General features: G+C 39.8%; 1 protein-coding gene across 11 annotated transcripts in view; it reads right to left on the bottom strand.

The window, feature by feature from the left end:
• Positions 1-13,478, bottom strand: part of vav2 (vav 2 guanine nucleotide exchange factor) — a 544,057-nt gene that overhangs the window by 15,529 nt on the left and 515,050 nt on the right. For 4 of the 11 annotated variants that reach the window (XM_034192797.1, XM_034192803.1, XM_034192795.1 and 1 more), the window contains 13 exons: positions 12,382-12,470; positions 12,176-12,308; positions 11,872-11,886; positions 11,497-11,606; positions 9,346-9,447; positions 8,129-8,217; positions 6,926-6,939; positions 6,805-6,823; positions 5,746-5,873; positions 3,048-3,119; positions 2,843-2,904; positions 1,440-1,556; positions 392-479 (listed from right to left, as the gene is read on the bottom strand). In XM_034192797.1, the coding sequence (XP_034048688.1) occupies positions 392-479; positions 1,440-1,556; positions 2,843-2,904; positions 3,048-3,119; positions 5,746-5,873; positions 6,805-6,823; positions 6,926-6,939; positions 8,129-8,217; positions 9,346-9,447; positions 11,497-11,606; positions 11,872-11,886; positions 12,176-12,308; positions 12,382-12,470 (1,038 nt within the window). The remainder of the gene's footprint in view (positions 1-391; positions 480-1,439; positions 1,557-2,842; positions 2,905-3,047; positions 3,120-5,745; positions 5,874-6,804; positions 6,824-6,925; positions 6,940-8,128; positions 8,218-9,345; positions 9,448-11,496; positions 11,607-11,871; positions 11,887-12,175; positions 12,309-12,381; positions 12,471-13,478) is intronic. The other 7 variants (XM_034192806.1, XM_034192801.1, XM_034192807.1 and 4 more) reach the window with 3 other exon arrangements.

The following is a 13,478-nucleotide window of genomic DNA, read 5'->3' as shown; positions in this document are numbered from 1 at the left end:
TCTGCAGCCTCAACTTCAAATTGGTTTTGGAAACTCTTTCTTCACATTTTGAAACACAGAGACGTTCTCTTCTTCTGCCTGGACATCAGATGTTGGTATATTTATATTTATTTAGACTAACAAAGAAGGCCCTTTCTAAGCCCATAATGCCAAAGCTGGGGGGGGGGGCACGAACCCTAAGCATCCTCCGAACCCCCGGCTTTTTAAGGTGATTTTTCCATCCCATTACGCTGAGAACCCTGTAGACAAAACCAAAATCAATAACTTAATTGATTAGAAGAGTATATCTGCAGGCTGCAGCCAGAACTGAAGCTCAAAACATGGCCTTCAACCCCTCAATGAATCAGAAACTATTACTCAGTGATGAAAGTCCTTGACACTCTGGACTCACCAGAAGACTCTCGAACTTCTTGGCCTCGGTGATGTGAATCCAGCTGTCTTTCTCGATGACTTTAATGTGCTTCACTTCATCGTTAAATCTGTAAACAAACAAATCAAAAATACAGACAGATGAGACTGAATAATTACAAAGCAACACAAACAGGTCCAATGAGAAAACATATGGTGGAGGTGTACGTTTGGTGACGTAAACGTGTTTGTATGCGCGAACAATCTTGTACAAACATCAGCTACAGCATTTAAATCACTTTTAAAAAACTAATTACAGTAAATAATTCCCAAATGGGCAACAGTCTGATGATTTCAGAACACTTTTATTCACAAACAAATGTAGCAAGCTGCATGCCAACTAGCCAAGCTTGCTATTTAGGCTAGCCATTAGTGGTCGACTTCTTCCTTTTTGCTCGCCATAACAGATCCCGTATGGATACACATTTAATGTGTTAAGCTTATCATGCTTCCTGACTCCACATTACGTGGCAAGTGGGCAGGATGTTCTTGAACTGATAGCCTTCTGATTTGGAAGCAATGACACTAACCACAGCCTCATGGACTTTATAGGTAATTGCAGAATATGCTGATTCATTTATACATTGGCAGGTGTGTGTTTTTTTTTTTTACATGGACTATGTGACTCATCTTCGTTTTATGACAGTCTGATTTGACCTTTTTTAAGTTCACTGATTGGAGTGTTTGTACAAATTTACCTCTCAAAGTGAAGGTAAGTGATTTTAATCTGAATGACATTAAAACTAAATTACTCAGATGCTTTTTTGTGTGTTCCATTCCATTTCTGGCTGTTGTTCTACTTAACGAGGTGAAATTATTTCACCCTCAGATTAAAGACTGTTTATGTTTTGGTGTTTATTAAAAAACCCAAGTCCATTTGAACTCGTCCTCAGACTTAAAAAGACATGTGTGAACACTTTTTTGTCTCCAAACATCGCTGATGCCTCGCACCCGTTTCCTCTCCATGACGAGAAACACTCGGCGGTGCTTCACTGCAGCCATGAGGTTGTCGAAAGATGCCAAACACTCACTTGATGCTGATGGCGAATCTCTCTGCCTCCGCCGTCCGTTCTCGGATCAGGTATGTTCCGCTGCTGTGTGACTTTAGGAGGTTGTCGGCCTGCTGACGCTCCATGTTACCCGCAAACCTGCCGAGCGACACGGTGAGAAGTGAAGTCACCTGAGTTTCACTGCACCCAAAAACACACTTTGCAAAAACCAGTCGAGGAGCACTCGGATTAAGAAAGCCCCCACATAGCTCCCTCTCACGTTTTTATTTTATTTTTCCCATTCTTCCCAGCATGATTCAAGAGTTGTATAAAGGAAGAAAAATTAATAAATAAATAATTCAATTAAATGTAGTTATTTCTACAGTTAAATACCTCATCTACATTTATTTTTGCACATCTGCTTTTTTCAGTAATTTATTTCTGCGTCTGCTCGCAAATTGGGAAGCGGTCTTAACCTCAGCTTAAAGAAAGACTGGACAACCTGGTGAAACAGAAAGAAGCAAACAAGTCTGATCATGCCTACGTGGTACAAGCTAGCTATGCTAAAGGCACAGTGTGCTGATTTCTAGTGTAAGGTGGTTGGTAGGACAGCTGAAGCTGAAAAGGGTGGAAACAGTAAGTTTTTTTTAAGCCAATAATCAATGTGATCAGGAGAGGGTTAAATAATAAATAAACTGACTCCGCCTCTTTAATCAATCCTGCACTGGGGAAGGTTAGGACGTCCTACCTTATTAGCATACAGTTAGAAATAAAAGAATAAATGCAGAAATATAAAAAAATAGCACCAAATAAGTGAAGCATGAAAATGTAGAAATAAATGAAAAACATTTATTTAATTATACTCCTCACGACAAAAAAATTGAGTAATTATGTACGAATCATCTCCCACAGCTAAAAATTCTTATCTTTTTAAAATGACCCCCCCACACACACACACACACACACAAATAAAAATTTGTCCGTCCTGCCTCCACTGTGCATGCGTCATTTTGGGGGTCAGCAGCTCCAAAATGTCTCTTCACTCAAAGTGATCAAATGGATTAATGGGATTATTAACCATCACATGTTAAAGGTAAAACCAAAATGTAAAGCCGTTCTAAAGTCAGTTTAAAGCAGAAACGAGGCCATACTCTGTGACGCTTTGAAATGAGCGACGCGCAGTGAACGCATCAGCTAGCAGCTCGTGTAGCTGCGGTGCTCTGATCGCTTCCTCCGTCTTTTATGATGAAATAATACTAGATTTATGTGGACATGATTGTACAAAAGCTTCAGATATCTGTCGCTGAGAAAGATGATGACTGGAGTGCAGTTTTAAGCAGAAATGAGGTGATAATCAGTGAACCACGGCTGATGACGTGCAGTGAAGGCAGGGCGGACCGATTTTTAGGGGGGACCATTCGGTTGGTGACACAAGAACAATTTACCAAGGGTATCCGTAATAATCCACCTCTTTCGATGACTGCCGGCTGGATAATGACGGGAAGGGCTAAAAAACAAAACAAAAAAAAACAAACAAACAAAAGAACAGAACTGAAGCATGAGCAGTGTGTCAATACAACATTCCATGTATAAAGTTCAAGTGTTGTCCAGCGACAAGAAATGATTTTAGGCATTTACAGGTGAACGTACCTTTGGGTCCAAATAAGGTTTTACACATGAACTGGGAAAGAAGCCGCTCTTTTGTGTTTGGATCATTTTGCCCTGAAAGAAACAGAAATTAAAAAGCCCACCCTGAAAAAAACAAACAAACAAACAAAAACAACAACAACAATAGACTAAACGTCAACCATCAGACTCAGAACATTTACAGACGTCTGACTTTAGAAGCAAAACACTTCAACATCACCCCAACAAATTAAAGGACATGTCGCACTGAAATCATAACAATTTAGATTTAGGCTGTTAGTGACCATCCGATGATCAACCAAGATTACTTTGTGCACTTCTGTAACCGGTTTCAAAGTATAAGGCAATCGCAGCAAACAGCTACGGAGACCTCTGAAAACAAAGTACTCGTGAGTACTCGTGCTTCCGACAGCTGACGTAGGTGTTAGGAGCATCCCAGCGTACGCTTCAATGGAATGTATTTGTTAACGTTAAGAACAGAAGCACAGATTAATTCCAAAGTTTACACAAGTGTGGTGGCATGTTATGACGACTCATTTTTAAGTGATAACTGTTCATTTTGATGCAGTCACGGTAAAAGAAGCAGCTGTGAAAAGGATTTTTGCACCTGCGGCAATTAGTCTTAAACACAACCTGTTAAAAACGCTGATTAAGTGTTGCATATAACTGTGAAAAATCAAATAAATATATATGTCTGTGTCATCATGTTGCCTGTACAAATGTCACGGAGACATTCCACATCCATTAAGCTGCAATAAATAAACAGCTGACATGTGGGTTAAAACAGAGTAACAGCCGTTTTAACTCGCATGTCAGCTGTTTTTAAAGGGATTATTCAACATTAATTATCTTTTAAAAGTTCCTTATAGAGATTGACAGTTTTATGACATTTAAGAGTTTACAAAGCTTAATACTGATTATATATTGCTCAAATTCAGCCAGATGTCCATCTAAATTTGGGGTTAAAACAGCTGCCACACACACCCACACACACAAAGTTAAAAAAAAGTACTTTCACTGAAAGAACACAAAGCAAAAGATGAAAAAAAAACAAACATTCCACTCACCCCAGTGTAAAGATTTCCAAATAAGTCCACAAAAACAAGCCTTCACGCGCGCGCATGATCGCAATTGCGATCACCAGCCATGGAATGGTCCACTCGTCCTCAGTCACTCGGATCCACAGCCAGAGATCATTTTCAAGTTCCACTCGGCCAGAGAATAATGTCCAGATCCACTTGCTCTCAGGTTCTGATCGGACATTATGCGCGTGCGTAGGTGCATAATGTCTGATTGCAGCTCTGTCTTGTGGTACATTAGAGAGTCCATTATATCCTGAAAATAGCATCTTCTGAGTTTTTCCAATACGTGACATACATCTGCATGTCCAGGCATGTCCGGGATCACAGCAGCAGTAAAACCAGCAGCTGTGACAAACAGCGGCGTCACCACACTAAGTTTCAAAATCCGTCAGACTCTGAAAAAGTTGAGTTTCAGGGTGAAGTGTGTCGTCTCCTCTGTAAATCCGAGCCACTGCTTTCAAATAAAAGCTCCAAAGCTTCGTTATCGGACAGAATAGCATTTGTTTTGCTCTATCTGTCTCTGTCTGGAATGTTTCTGTTTTGCTCTTAACTACGTTTCACGCAGAGAAATGCGGAGAATTGCTGAGTAAGAACATAAAAAAAAAAAAAAAAAAAAAAAAAAAACCCCACATCAGAAACCACTAATTATGAGTGCATGTGTGCAGGGATATTTACAATCATGAGTACCTGGAAGTGTGTTTTAACTGGGATGTTAAAACACATGCGACATGTCCTTTAAAGTGTCCCACTACACAAAAAAACCCCATGATTTTTAAGTGGAAATAAATTTCTTCCACATGTCGCCAAACACACTCTGTCTTGTGATCGAGCAGAAAACTGGAAGAAAAAAAGTTGATTTACGATGCTGCAAATACAGAACATCAATCGTCTTCACTGCAGTTCTGACTGATCTTCTCTCATACGTCAAACATTTAAACAGAAAAAGGGTCAAAACACACACACAAAAAAACTAAACAAAACATTATTGCGCACACGTGATGAATACATGAAGACCTCTGAAAAACAATATGAGATTAAAGTTTTAATGTTGCAAAAGGAGGTGTGTGTGGATGGGGAGGTCTGGGCGGCTTTGCTTGAGCTGCTGCCCCCGCGACCCGACTCCGGATAAAGCGGAAGAAAATGGATGGATGGATGGATGGATGGATGGATGCTGCAAAAGTCTAAATGTGATTTGTGAGGATTAGTTGTTGTGATGTGTCAATCAAACAGCAGGCAGCATCTGGTTTGTAATTCAGTGGAGACTGACACTGAATTTTCAGTGAGTTTTTTCTCTCAAATTCTAACTTTATTCTTGTTTTGTTTAATAACCATTCTCACTGGAGGATTTTGTAATTAGTTTTCACAAAACGTGTTATTGTCCATTTCACTTGCATTAGCTCTATTTTATTCTTATTATTACAGTATCTTTTCTTTAAATTCTGACTTTATTTTCTCTGTAAACAAATTGTACAACTTCTTTTCTTGAAATTGAGGATGCTCCACCCATCATCCCTAATGGACTTTTTTTGCCCCCTGTGGAAAAATTCAAGCAGCAAACACAATGAGATGATACAACATTTAATTTTAGGAGGATTTTGTTGTAAACATAGTGACTGTACCTCCCACCACGTAGTGTCAGGATCTCCCTTCAGAAGCTCGATGAAGTCTCCAGTCTGAAATGACAACGCCAACTTCCCTGGTGGTGCCGGAGTGCCGTGATAGTTCCTCACCGCCACCATCTTAGGACCTGAAAAAAAAAACAGCAAGAAGAAGAAGACTTACCCTATGGCCAGTACTCAGGAACTAGTATCTGATCAGAATGACTGTATAGTGTTAACAGTGGTGGAACCAGAGAATATTCTGAAGTACCAGGAACTTAATTAGTCTGCACTACTTTTTTAACATGCTTATTGAGGACAACAGTGAAGCAATCTCATCCTGTCTTTATTTATTTTAAAAGTCATTAATGTTCCAAAGTTTAGTCTGTTTAGCAAAAAAATTCTTAAATTATGTACTTGCGTACTCAGGGTGTAAAAACAAACAACCAAACCAAAAAGTTCAACTGCAGTATTTTACGAGTACCATAAAAAAAACTAACTATGAATTATATGCTTCATGTTCAGTTTTTAAGTTGATTATGTGAAATACATAAAACATTTCAGGAAAATGTTATTTCATTTCTTAAATTTTGTGCAAGTTTTTGTTCTTTATATATGTGAGGAAACATGACAGAAACCATCACGTGACTGTGAAGTTGTGATTTGTAGCATTACACCCTCAGTGTAAAATAAAAATACATCTCTATTTCTCACATAAATATAAACACATGATGTCATAACAGTGAAGATGTACACAGGATAACCGAGGTCATGGTCATTCCTGGTGGGTATTTTAGAGATCTGATTTGCTATTTTCATTTTGTGTCTTTGATGTTTTTTATACTAATGTTAATTTATTCTGTGCACTTCCGTTAGTCCTGAGGTTCAGTCTTTGTCCTGGAAGAACACCAGATTGTCTCAAACAAACCGATTCAGACATTTTACAAAAACTTTTTTCAGCTGCAGTTCTGATAGCCACTAGATGGCTATATTGAGCTGTGCAGTGACCTAAACAGAAGCAGTGCCTCCTGAAAATGAAAAAAGAAAAAAAAAAGAAAAAAGCAATTAAAAGTGTCTCACCTGATGACATTCCAGGTTCCTGGAAGAGAACACATTTTTCTTTTTCATTTATTGGCTAAAGAAAATGTGTATAAAACCCAAATGTTAAGAACTATCTGTGATATTAAGAAGCTGGACTCACCAAATCATGTGGATCTGAAACAAAACCACAACAGAGAACTAGTTACTGGAGTTTTACCGACCATAACCACATGCTCAGCTCATTACTCAATGAGTTTCACAATGTTTAGAAATAAATGCACTCATCAGATCATAAATCTCTGACAAAACAATCTGGGACCCAACTGATCTGGGATCAGAGATTTAAACTATCCATCCCACAGTGGAAGTAAAATAATATAAAACAATAATGTGGTTTTAACTCATAATTCTGTTCGCACACGTTTTGTTTCTGAAGCGTTCTGTGTAATTTCTTTAAAACCACATTTCCTTAGTTTATATCACTCCATAATGTAGACTCCAATTTTTTTTTTTTTTGGTAAAAATACATTTGCTTTCATCTTAATGACTGAAAAATTCCTGACTGATATTCATGTAATTCACAACTTTCTTTTTGTTGATGTATTACTGAGGAATACAAACACGCTGGTTTTGTGTGATATTATTGGAAATCTTGTTATAGAAACAAATTAGTCGGTGACTGAAGACTGTAACATAACTGTACTGTTCACAATTTAAAAATAAGAATGACATGCTTGTTGTCATGCTGACATCTGCACAAATGCCACGCACGCAGCTGGATTTTAACATGGTTTCAAAACAGCTGCACGCCACCAATTTGATTCCATGCAAAGTATGGAATTTATCAAGAAGTACTTATACCTGAAAATGTGTTAAAGTACACAAGTCTCCAACTTTTTCAACCGTAAAGATAGAACAGTGGCTTTGCTGCTGATATATCATCCACCAGGAGGTGAAATGATTGACGAACTGGGATCAATGAGTAAACACTGGACCTATATGGGCCTTAAGGGGAGGGGTTGTGACCATAAATGGTCACTGAGGGCAGGTCGTTCTATAAACGATACTTTACAAGTGTTACGTGTCTGATTAATCAAAGACGGAATAACTTAAACAACAAACCTCAGCATGTCCGATAAATCTGTGAGCACCAACATGCTCAATTTTCTTTGCACGTATGAATTTTGTAGTTTTTCTCCTCAGTGCTAATCAATGAAGCTCTGGGATTTTTGTAAAAAATGTACTTTTCTGACAGGAGACTTCACTGATTTCTCTGCTGATCCACCGGACCAGTCAAACCCTGTAACTCAGTGCAGATTCTCTAAATTAACCATAGTTTTTCTTGCAGAGCAGAGAAACGTACTGATTCTGCAGATGGTGATGATTTCCAGACACTCTTTGTGGGCTCCTGTTCCACAGCGCGAGCAGTAATAACCCTGATAAAAAATCCCCCTGAAAAACACACACAGATCACACACATTAACGTCACCACCAGGGGGAGCTGTTGCCCACTTCCGCTGGCTTGTGACTTTTGTAATAAAAAAAAAAACACTTTTATTGTAACGGCGCACATGACGCACACTGCCGGGCTCAATCATCAGCATCATACATCACAGTGCAACCCACTGGGCCAACAGATGTCATTAGCAGTGTGTGAGAACACCGCTCGCTCTGTGAATTCACGTCAGCCGTGAACAGTGTGGGTCAATACAGAGCTGAGTTCTGCCGCCCGACAGTAATCGAGCTCATTCACACATTTTTTTCACAGCAGAGCCAATGGCTAAAACATTTTCTGTCTGCAATCATCACTTTTACACTCTCAATTTATATTGTAACTTTTTGATTTTAAACATACATATAAAATTCAATTTCAATTTATTTTAATTTATATAGCACCAAATCACAACAAAGTTGCCTCAAGGCGCTTCACACAAGTAAGGTCTAACCTTACCAACCCCTAGAGCAAGCACACAGGCGACAGTGGTAAGGAAAAACTCCCTCTGATGATTTGAAGAAGAAACCCCAAGCAGACCAGACTCAAAGGGGTGACCCTCTGCTTGGGCCATGCTAAAATATATAACAAAAATATCTTTTCTTTTATTTCTCCACCATCTTTTGAACTGTAAAAATAAACTCACTGACGGTAAGGATGCAAGTGTACAGCAAAATTGGAACTTTTTATTATTTTTAATAAATTACTGTTTCTTATTACTGTATTGGCCAGAGTCGCGTTGCATTCAGCGTTGACTTACATTCAGTGTTGCCTTACATTCAGGGTCAACTTACATTCAGAGTCGCCTTACATTCATATTTGGGCCTATAAGGTGTTTGTCAATGACCTTATAATAACTTTTATGTTTTTTAAATCACTCTCCATTAAGTATCCGACTTTCTCACTGTTAGGTGCAACAACAAAATTAACTTCATAATGCTTCACCTTTGTTGTTGTCTGAACACTGTTGAATAAAACCTGATTATGTCGGAAATGATCATTTATTACGCGGATTGTTAAATCAGAGTTTGGATGGAGGGATTACGTTTATAGGATATAAATGTGATGTTTTTCACGTTGGTCATTACCTCAGCAGCATCTTGCACGCTCGACAGTTGGTGTTTTTGTCAAACGTGTGCATCTGGAAGTTGTGCTGATTGGCTGTAGCTCGCTCCGGCTTGATGTTAGACCTGAATGTGATTTTGCAATTAAAAAAAAATACAGGAGAAGACGAAGTCTGTGATTTAGTTTTAATAAACATGTACAACTTGTATGACTGATACAGTTGAATTTTAAAATACAAACATCTGGATTATCAAACAGACAGTGGTGGCTCCAGAGGATTTTGCAACTATAAAATTTAAGGTGAATTTCAGGTGTTTTCCAAACATGTTTTTTTCCACACATACAATACACAACAGCAACAATTAACAAATTGTAACTGTGTACAAATCATAATAGCCTTTCAAACAGGATGTAAACTTTGCAACTTTGGAAAATTTTGAAAATATACAAGTATGGGCAGGCTAAGACAGAAAACAAAACCCTAGACATCTGAAAAACCATAGATGTCAATAAATTATGTGTAATAATGTGAAATGACACATGAAAAAAGTATTGGACACCTGAAGAAAGGGAGGTGCAAAAAGGTATGGAACGCCAAGACACTGAAATCTATCCATAATCAGAAAGCAATCCTGCCCCTTGTCAGCGCAAATTAATATTGCTAGTTCAGTCCCAAGTGATGGCCTATAAACAGATGTCTCATTACCAAGGTGTCACACAAGAAAAGCAAAGTAAAAGCAAAGAGCTCTCACAAGATCACAACCTTATTGTTGCAAAACATACTGATGGCATTGGTTACAGAAGGATTTCTAAACTTCTGAATGTTCCAGTGAGCACTGCGGGGCCAAAATCTGGAAGTGGAAAGAACATAATTTCACCATAAACCAGCCACAACCAGGTGTTCCTTGCAAGATTTATGACAGAGGAGTGAAAAGCAAGAGTTGTCCAAGAGCCAAGGACCACTTGTGAAAAGCTTCAGAAAGACGTGCAATTAGCAGATACAACTGTTTCAAAGAAAACATTACGTAATGCACTCAACCACCACGGCCTGTATACACGCTCACCACGCAAGACTCGATTGCTGAAGAAGAAGCATGTTGAAGCTCATTTAAAGTTTGTTGCACAACATTTAGACAAGCCTGTGAAATACTGAGAGAATATAGTCTGAGCAGATGAGACCAAAATTGAACTCTTTGGATGAAAAAATTCTCACCATAAATGGCACTGCACATCAGCCCAAAGCACCATACCAACAGTGAAGTCTGGAGGTGGGAACAGCATGGGTGTGGATGTTTTTCAGCAGAAGGCACTGACAAACATCATATACAAATCTGCCATCGACCAGGATGATGAAGATGAAACAAGGGTGGACATTTCACCAAGACAATGACCCCAAACACAGAGCCAAGGAAACTCGTAACTGGTTTCAGAGGATGAAAACAAAGCTGCTAGAATGGTCCAGCCAATCACCTGACTTGAATCCAATACAAAATATGTGGAAAGAACTAACGATCAGAATTCATAGAAGAGGTCCACGGAACCTTCAAGATTTGAAGACTGTTTGTATGGAAAAATGGGCCAAAATTGCATCTGGTCAATGCCATCAAACTAGTTTATCCATATAGGAGGCGTCTTGAAGCATTATTACCAACAAAGGCTTTTGTACGAAGACTTAAATAAATTTGAGTGTGTTTAATACCTTTCCCCTCTCATTCCATTTTATTACATGCAAGATCATTTATGGACATCTATGGTTTGATTTCTTTATATGTGTGGATTACTTGGGTTGTTACAGTCGTGGTGAAAATTTCACATCAATAGCACCTTTAGAAATACATTTACTGAGAAAAATGGTGATATGTTCAATACTTGTGTTACCCACTACCTTGTGTTAAGCGAGTGGTGTGAACAATATTATGGTTGCTATGGAAACCGGGGTCACTATAGGACATAACACTCAGAGAATGTGAAACACTGAGCCTCAACACTGGATTTCAAAGTGAAAATCCTGGTGAGGCTACTGAAAGTCCTGGATGGGGGGGGTACAGCCCCATCAAGCACCACTTTAAAGTTGCCTATGAGCCGACACAATACACAGTAAAGTTACACTACAAAACTAAACTAAACGTAGTACTTCATGACAGTTTCCAGGACGTTCTTGGTTTCATACTCACATCGCCATCTCAAACTGCTCCATCCACTTCCTCTTGTTCTCCTCAGTTTTACAGAAGAACTGGAACCCCTGCTTCCCCTGAAGGTGAATCAGGTAAAAACCATATGACCACTGAGGGGACGACAGAGGTGTGGATGGAAGAGAAATAGAAAAAGTAAGTCCTGATGACAGCAGTTCCACTTTTCATCTGCACCAAACATCACAAAGCTACAAGACGCTGCACAGGCTGAGCAATGCATTGCTACAAAAAGCTGGCGAACCAATCAGACCACTGCCGCTGGGTGCACGTGCAATGACAGCATGATGCCATAAAACAAGCAGCACTAGGCCACTATGAGAGGATGAGGTAAATAAATAAAGGGTGACTTCAGCTTACCATTTTTCCACTTGACTGGTAAGCATGCAAAAAGAGAGCAGAGAAAAGAGGCGGTTACACATGCAGCATCCACACACATGCACAATACAAACAAAAAATAAGCAACGTACGACCACAGGCATGATGCACTGCGGCCGTTCAGGAAATCCTGCACGTGCCGCACTACATTTACTCAAGCTTTCAAGCACCAACGAGCACAATGGACGTTTGACACTTCCAGATCTGAAATTAGCATCAAGAGGCTACCGCAGCTCCAAGAAATGCACAGGGCGATTCTCAGCCACACTAAAACAGGTTTCCTTACCTTTTTCATGTCTCGGTTGTTCATGGGGTCATCAGACATTTTGTAGGACTGCAGTTCGATAATTTCTTTCAGCTCGTAGCTGTAGCCTTTCCTCTTGCAGACTATGACCACTTTATCAAACAGGAATATGTACCTGCAGACACATGGTCACCTTTAACCCCACAGCCAGCGGATGTGTGTGACTTTCCTGCAGAGTTTGGGCTCACCGGTCCTGCTTTGTTCGGTTGACGATAGAGCAGACCTTCAGTTCTCCGTCGATCTTCGGCCTCCCGTACTCCTCCAGCTTTACCTGCTGCTTGAGTCACACATGGACAGTGTGTTAATTCATCGCATTCCTCCGCTCCGGAACGTCACGTAAAAAAAACAAAAAACAAGATGAACTAGGACTGCAAGCAGTCATATACGGGCCCTCGTTCCGCGCAACCACCTACCCAGGTAAGTGGGTGCCCTTGTGACCACATGTGGGCATGTGCATGCAGGGGCAACCACTCGTCACACAGTTAAAATTTTAAACAAATCACACAATGCATCAAGGAGTTATGACATGTTGATTGTTCATCCACTAGGGGGCGCTCAGTGTACAAACAGAGGGGCTGGGTGTGTTCAGGGGCCAACCGTCATCATACATGTGAAGTTTCAAGTCAATCAGGCAAAACATGAAGGAGTTATCATGACTTGATGTTCCATGGCAAAGGGTCAAAATGGCGGCACCATAGCGTCCACACCCTTCAACATAGAGAAAAGCTTTCGATAACTTTTGGTCAGTATCATCTTTGGTTGTTGTCAAAGACATTTGAAGTGCATTGGACAAAATCCCTAGGAGGAGTTTGTTCAAATACAACATGTGGAAATCATTGCAAAATGAGAAGAAAATTCAAAATGGCTGACTTCCTGTTTGGAGTAGACTCATGGTGCAAGAGACTTTTTTGTACGTCTATGCAAGTCACACGTGTACCAATTTCCATCTCCCTACTCCAAAAAAAACCCTATGGGGAGGGGTTTTTGAAATTTTCAAGGGGCGCTATTGAGGCACTTTGCCCCGTCCATGGGCGAGGCCCCTATGAATTGTAGGAGGTAGTCATGCTTGACCTGTGTATCAATTTTCATGATGATATGACAAAATTAAAGCCGTCAAAATGAAGAATGTAATTTCATGGCAAATGGGCAATATTTGGCACGCCGCCACATGGACGCCGTTACTCGTAACTTCACGGCGTTCATCGCCTACATTCACCAATTTGTTGTGCATGTTTTAGAAGTGGAATGAAGTTGATTGGGTTAAGTATGTGACATCAGGACCTCT

Source organism: Thalassophryne amazonica, chromosome 17, assembly GCF_902500255.1.
Source record: "Thalassophryne amazonica chromosome 17, fThaAma1.1, whole genome shotgun sequence".
NCBI classification, from domain to species: Eukaryota; Metazoa; Chordata; class Actinopteri; order Batrachoidiformes; family Batrachoididae; genus Thalassophryne; species Thalassophryne amazonica.
The sequence above is the reverse complement of the archived record's forward strand: the minus strand, read 5'-3'. Positions and strand labels throughout refer to the sequence as shown.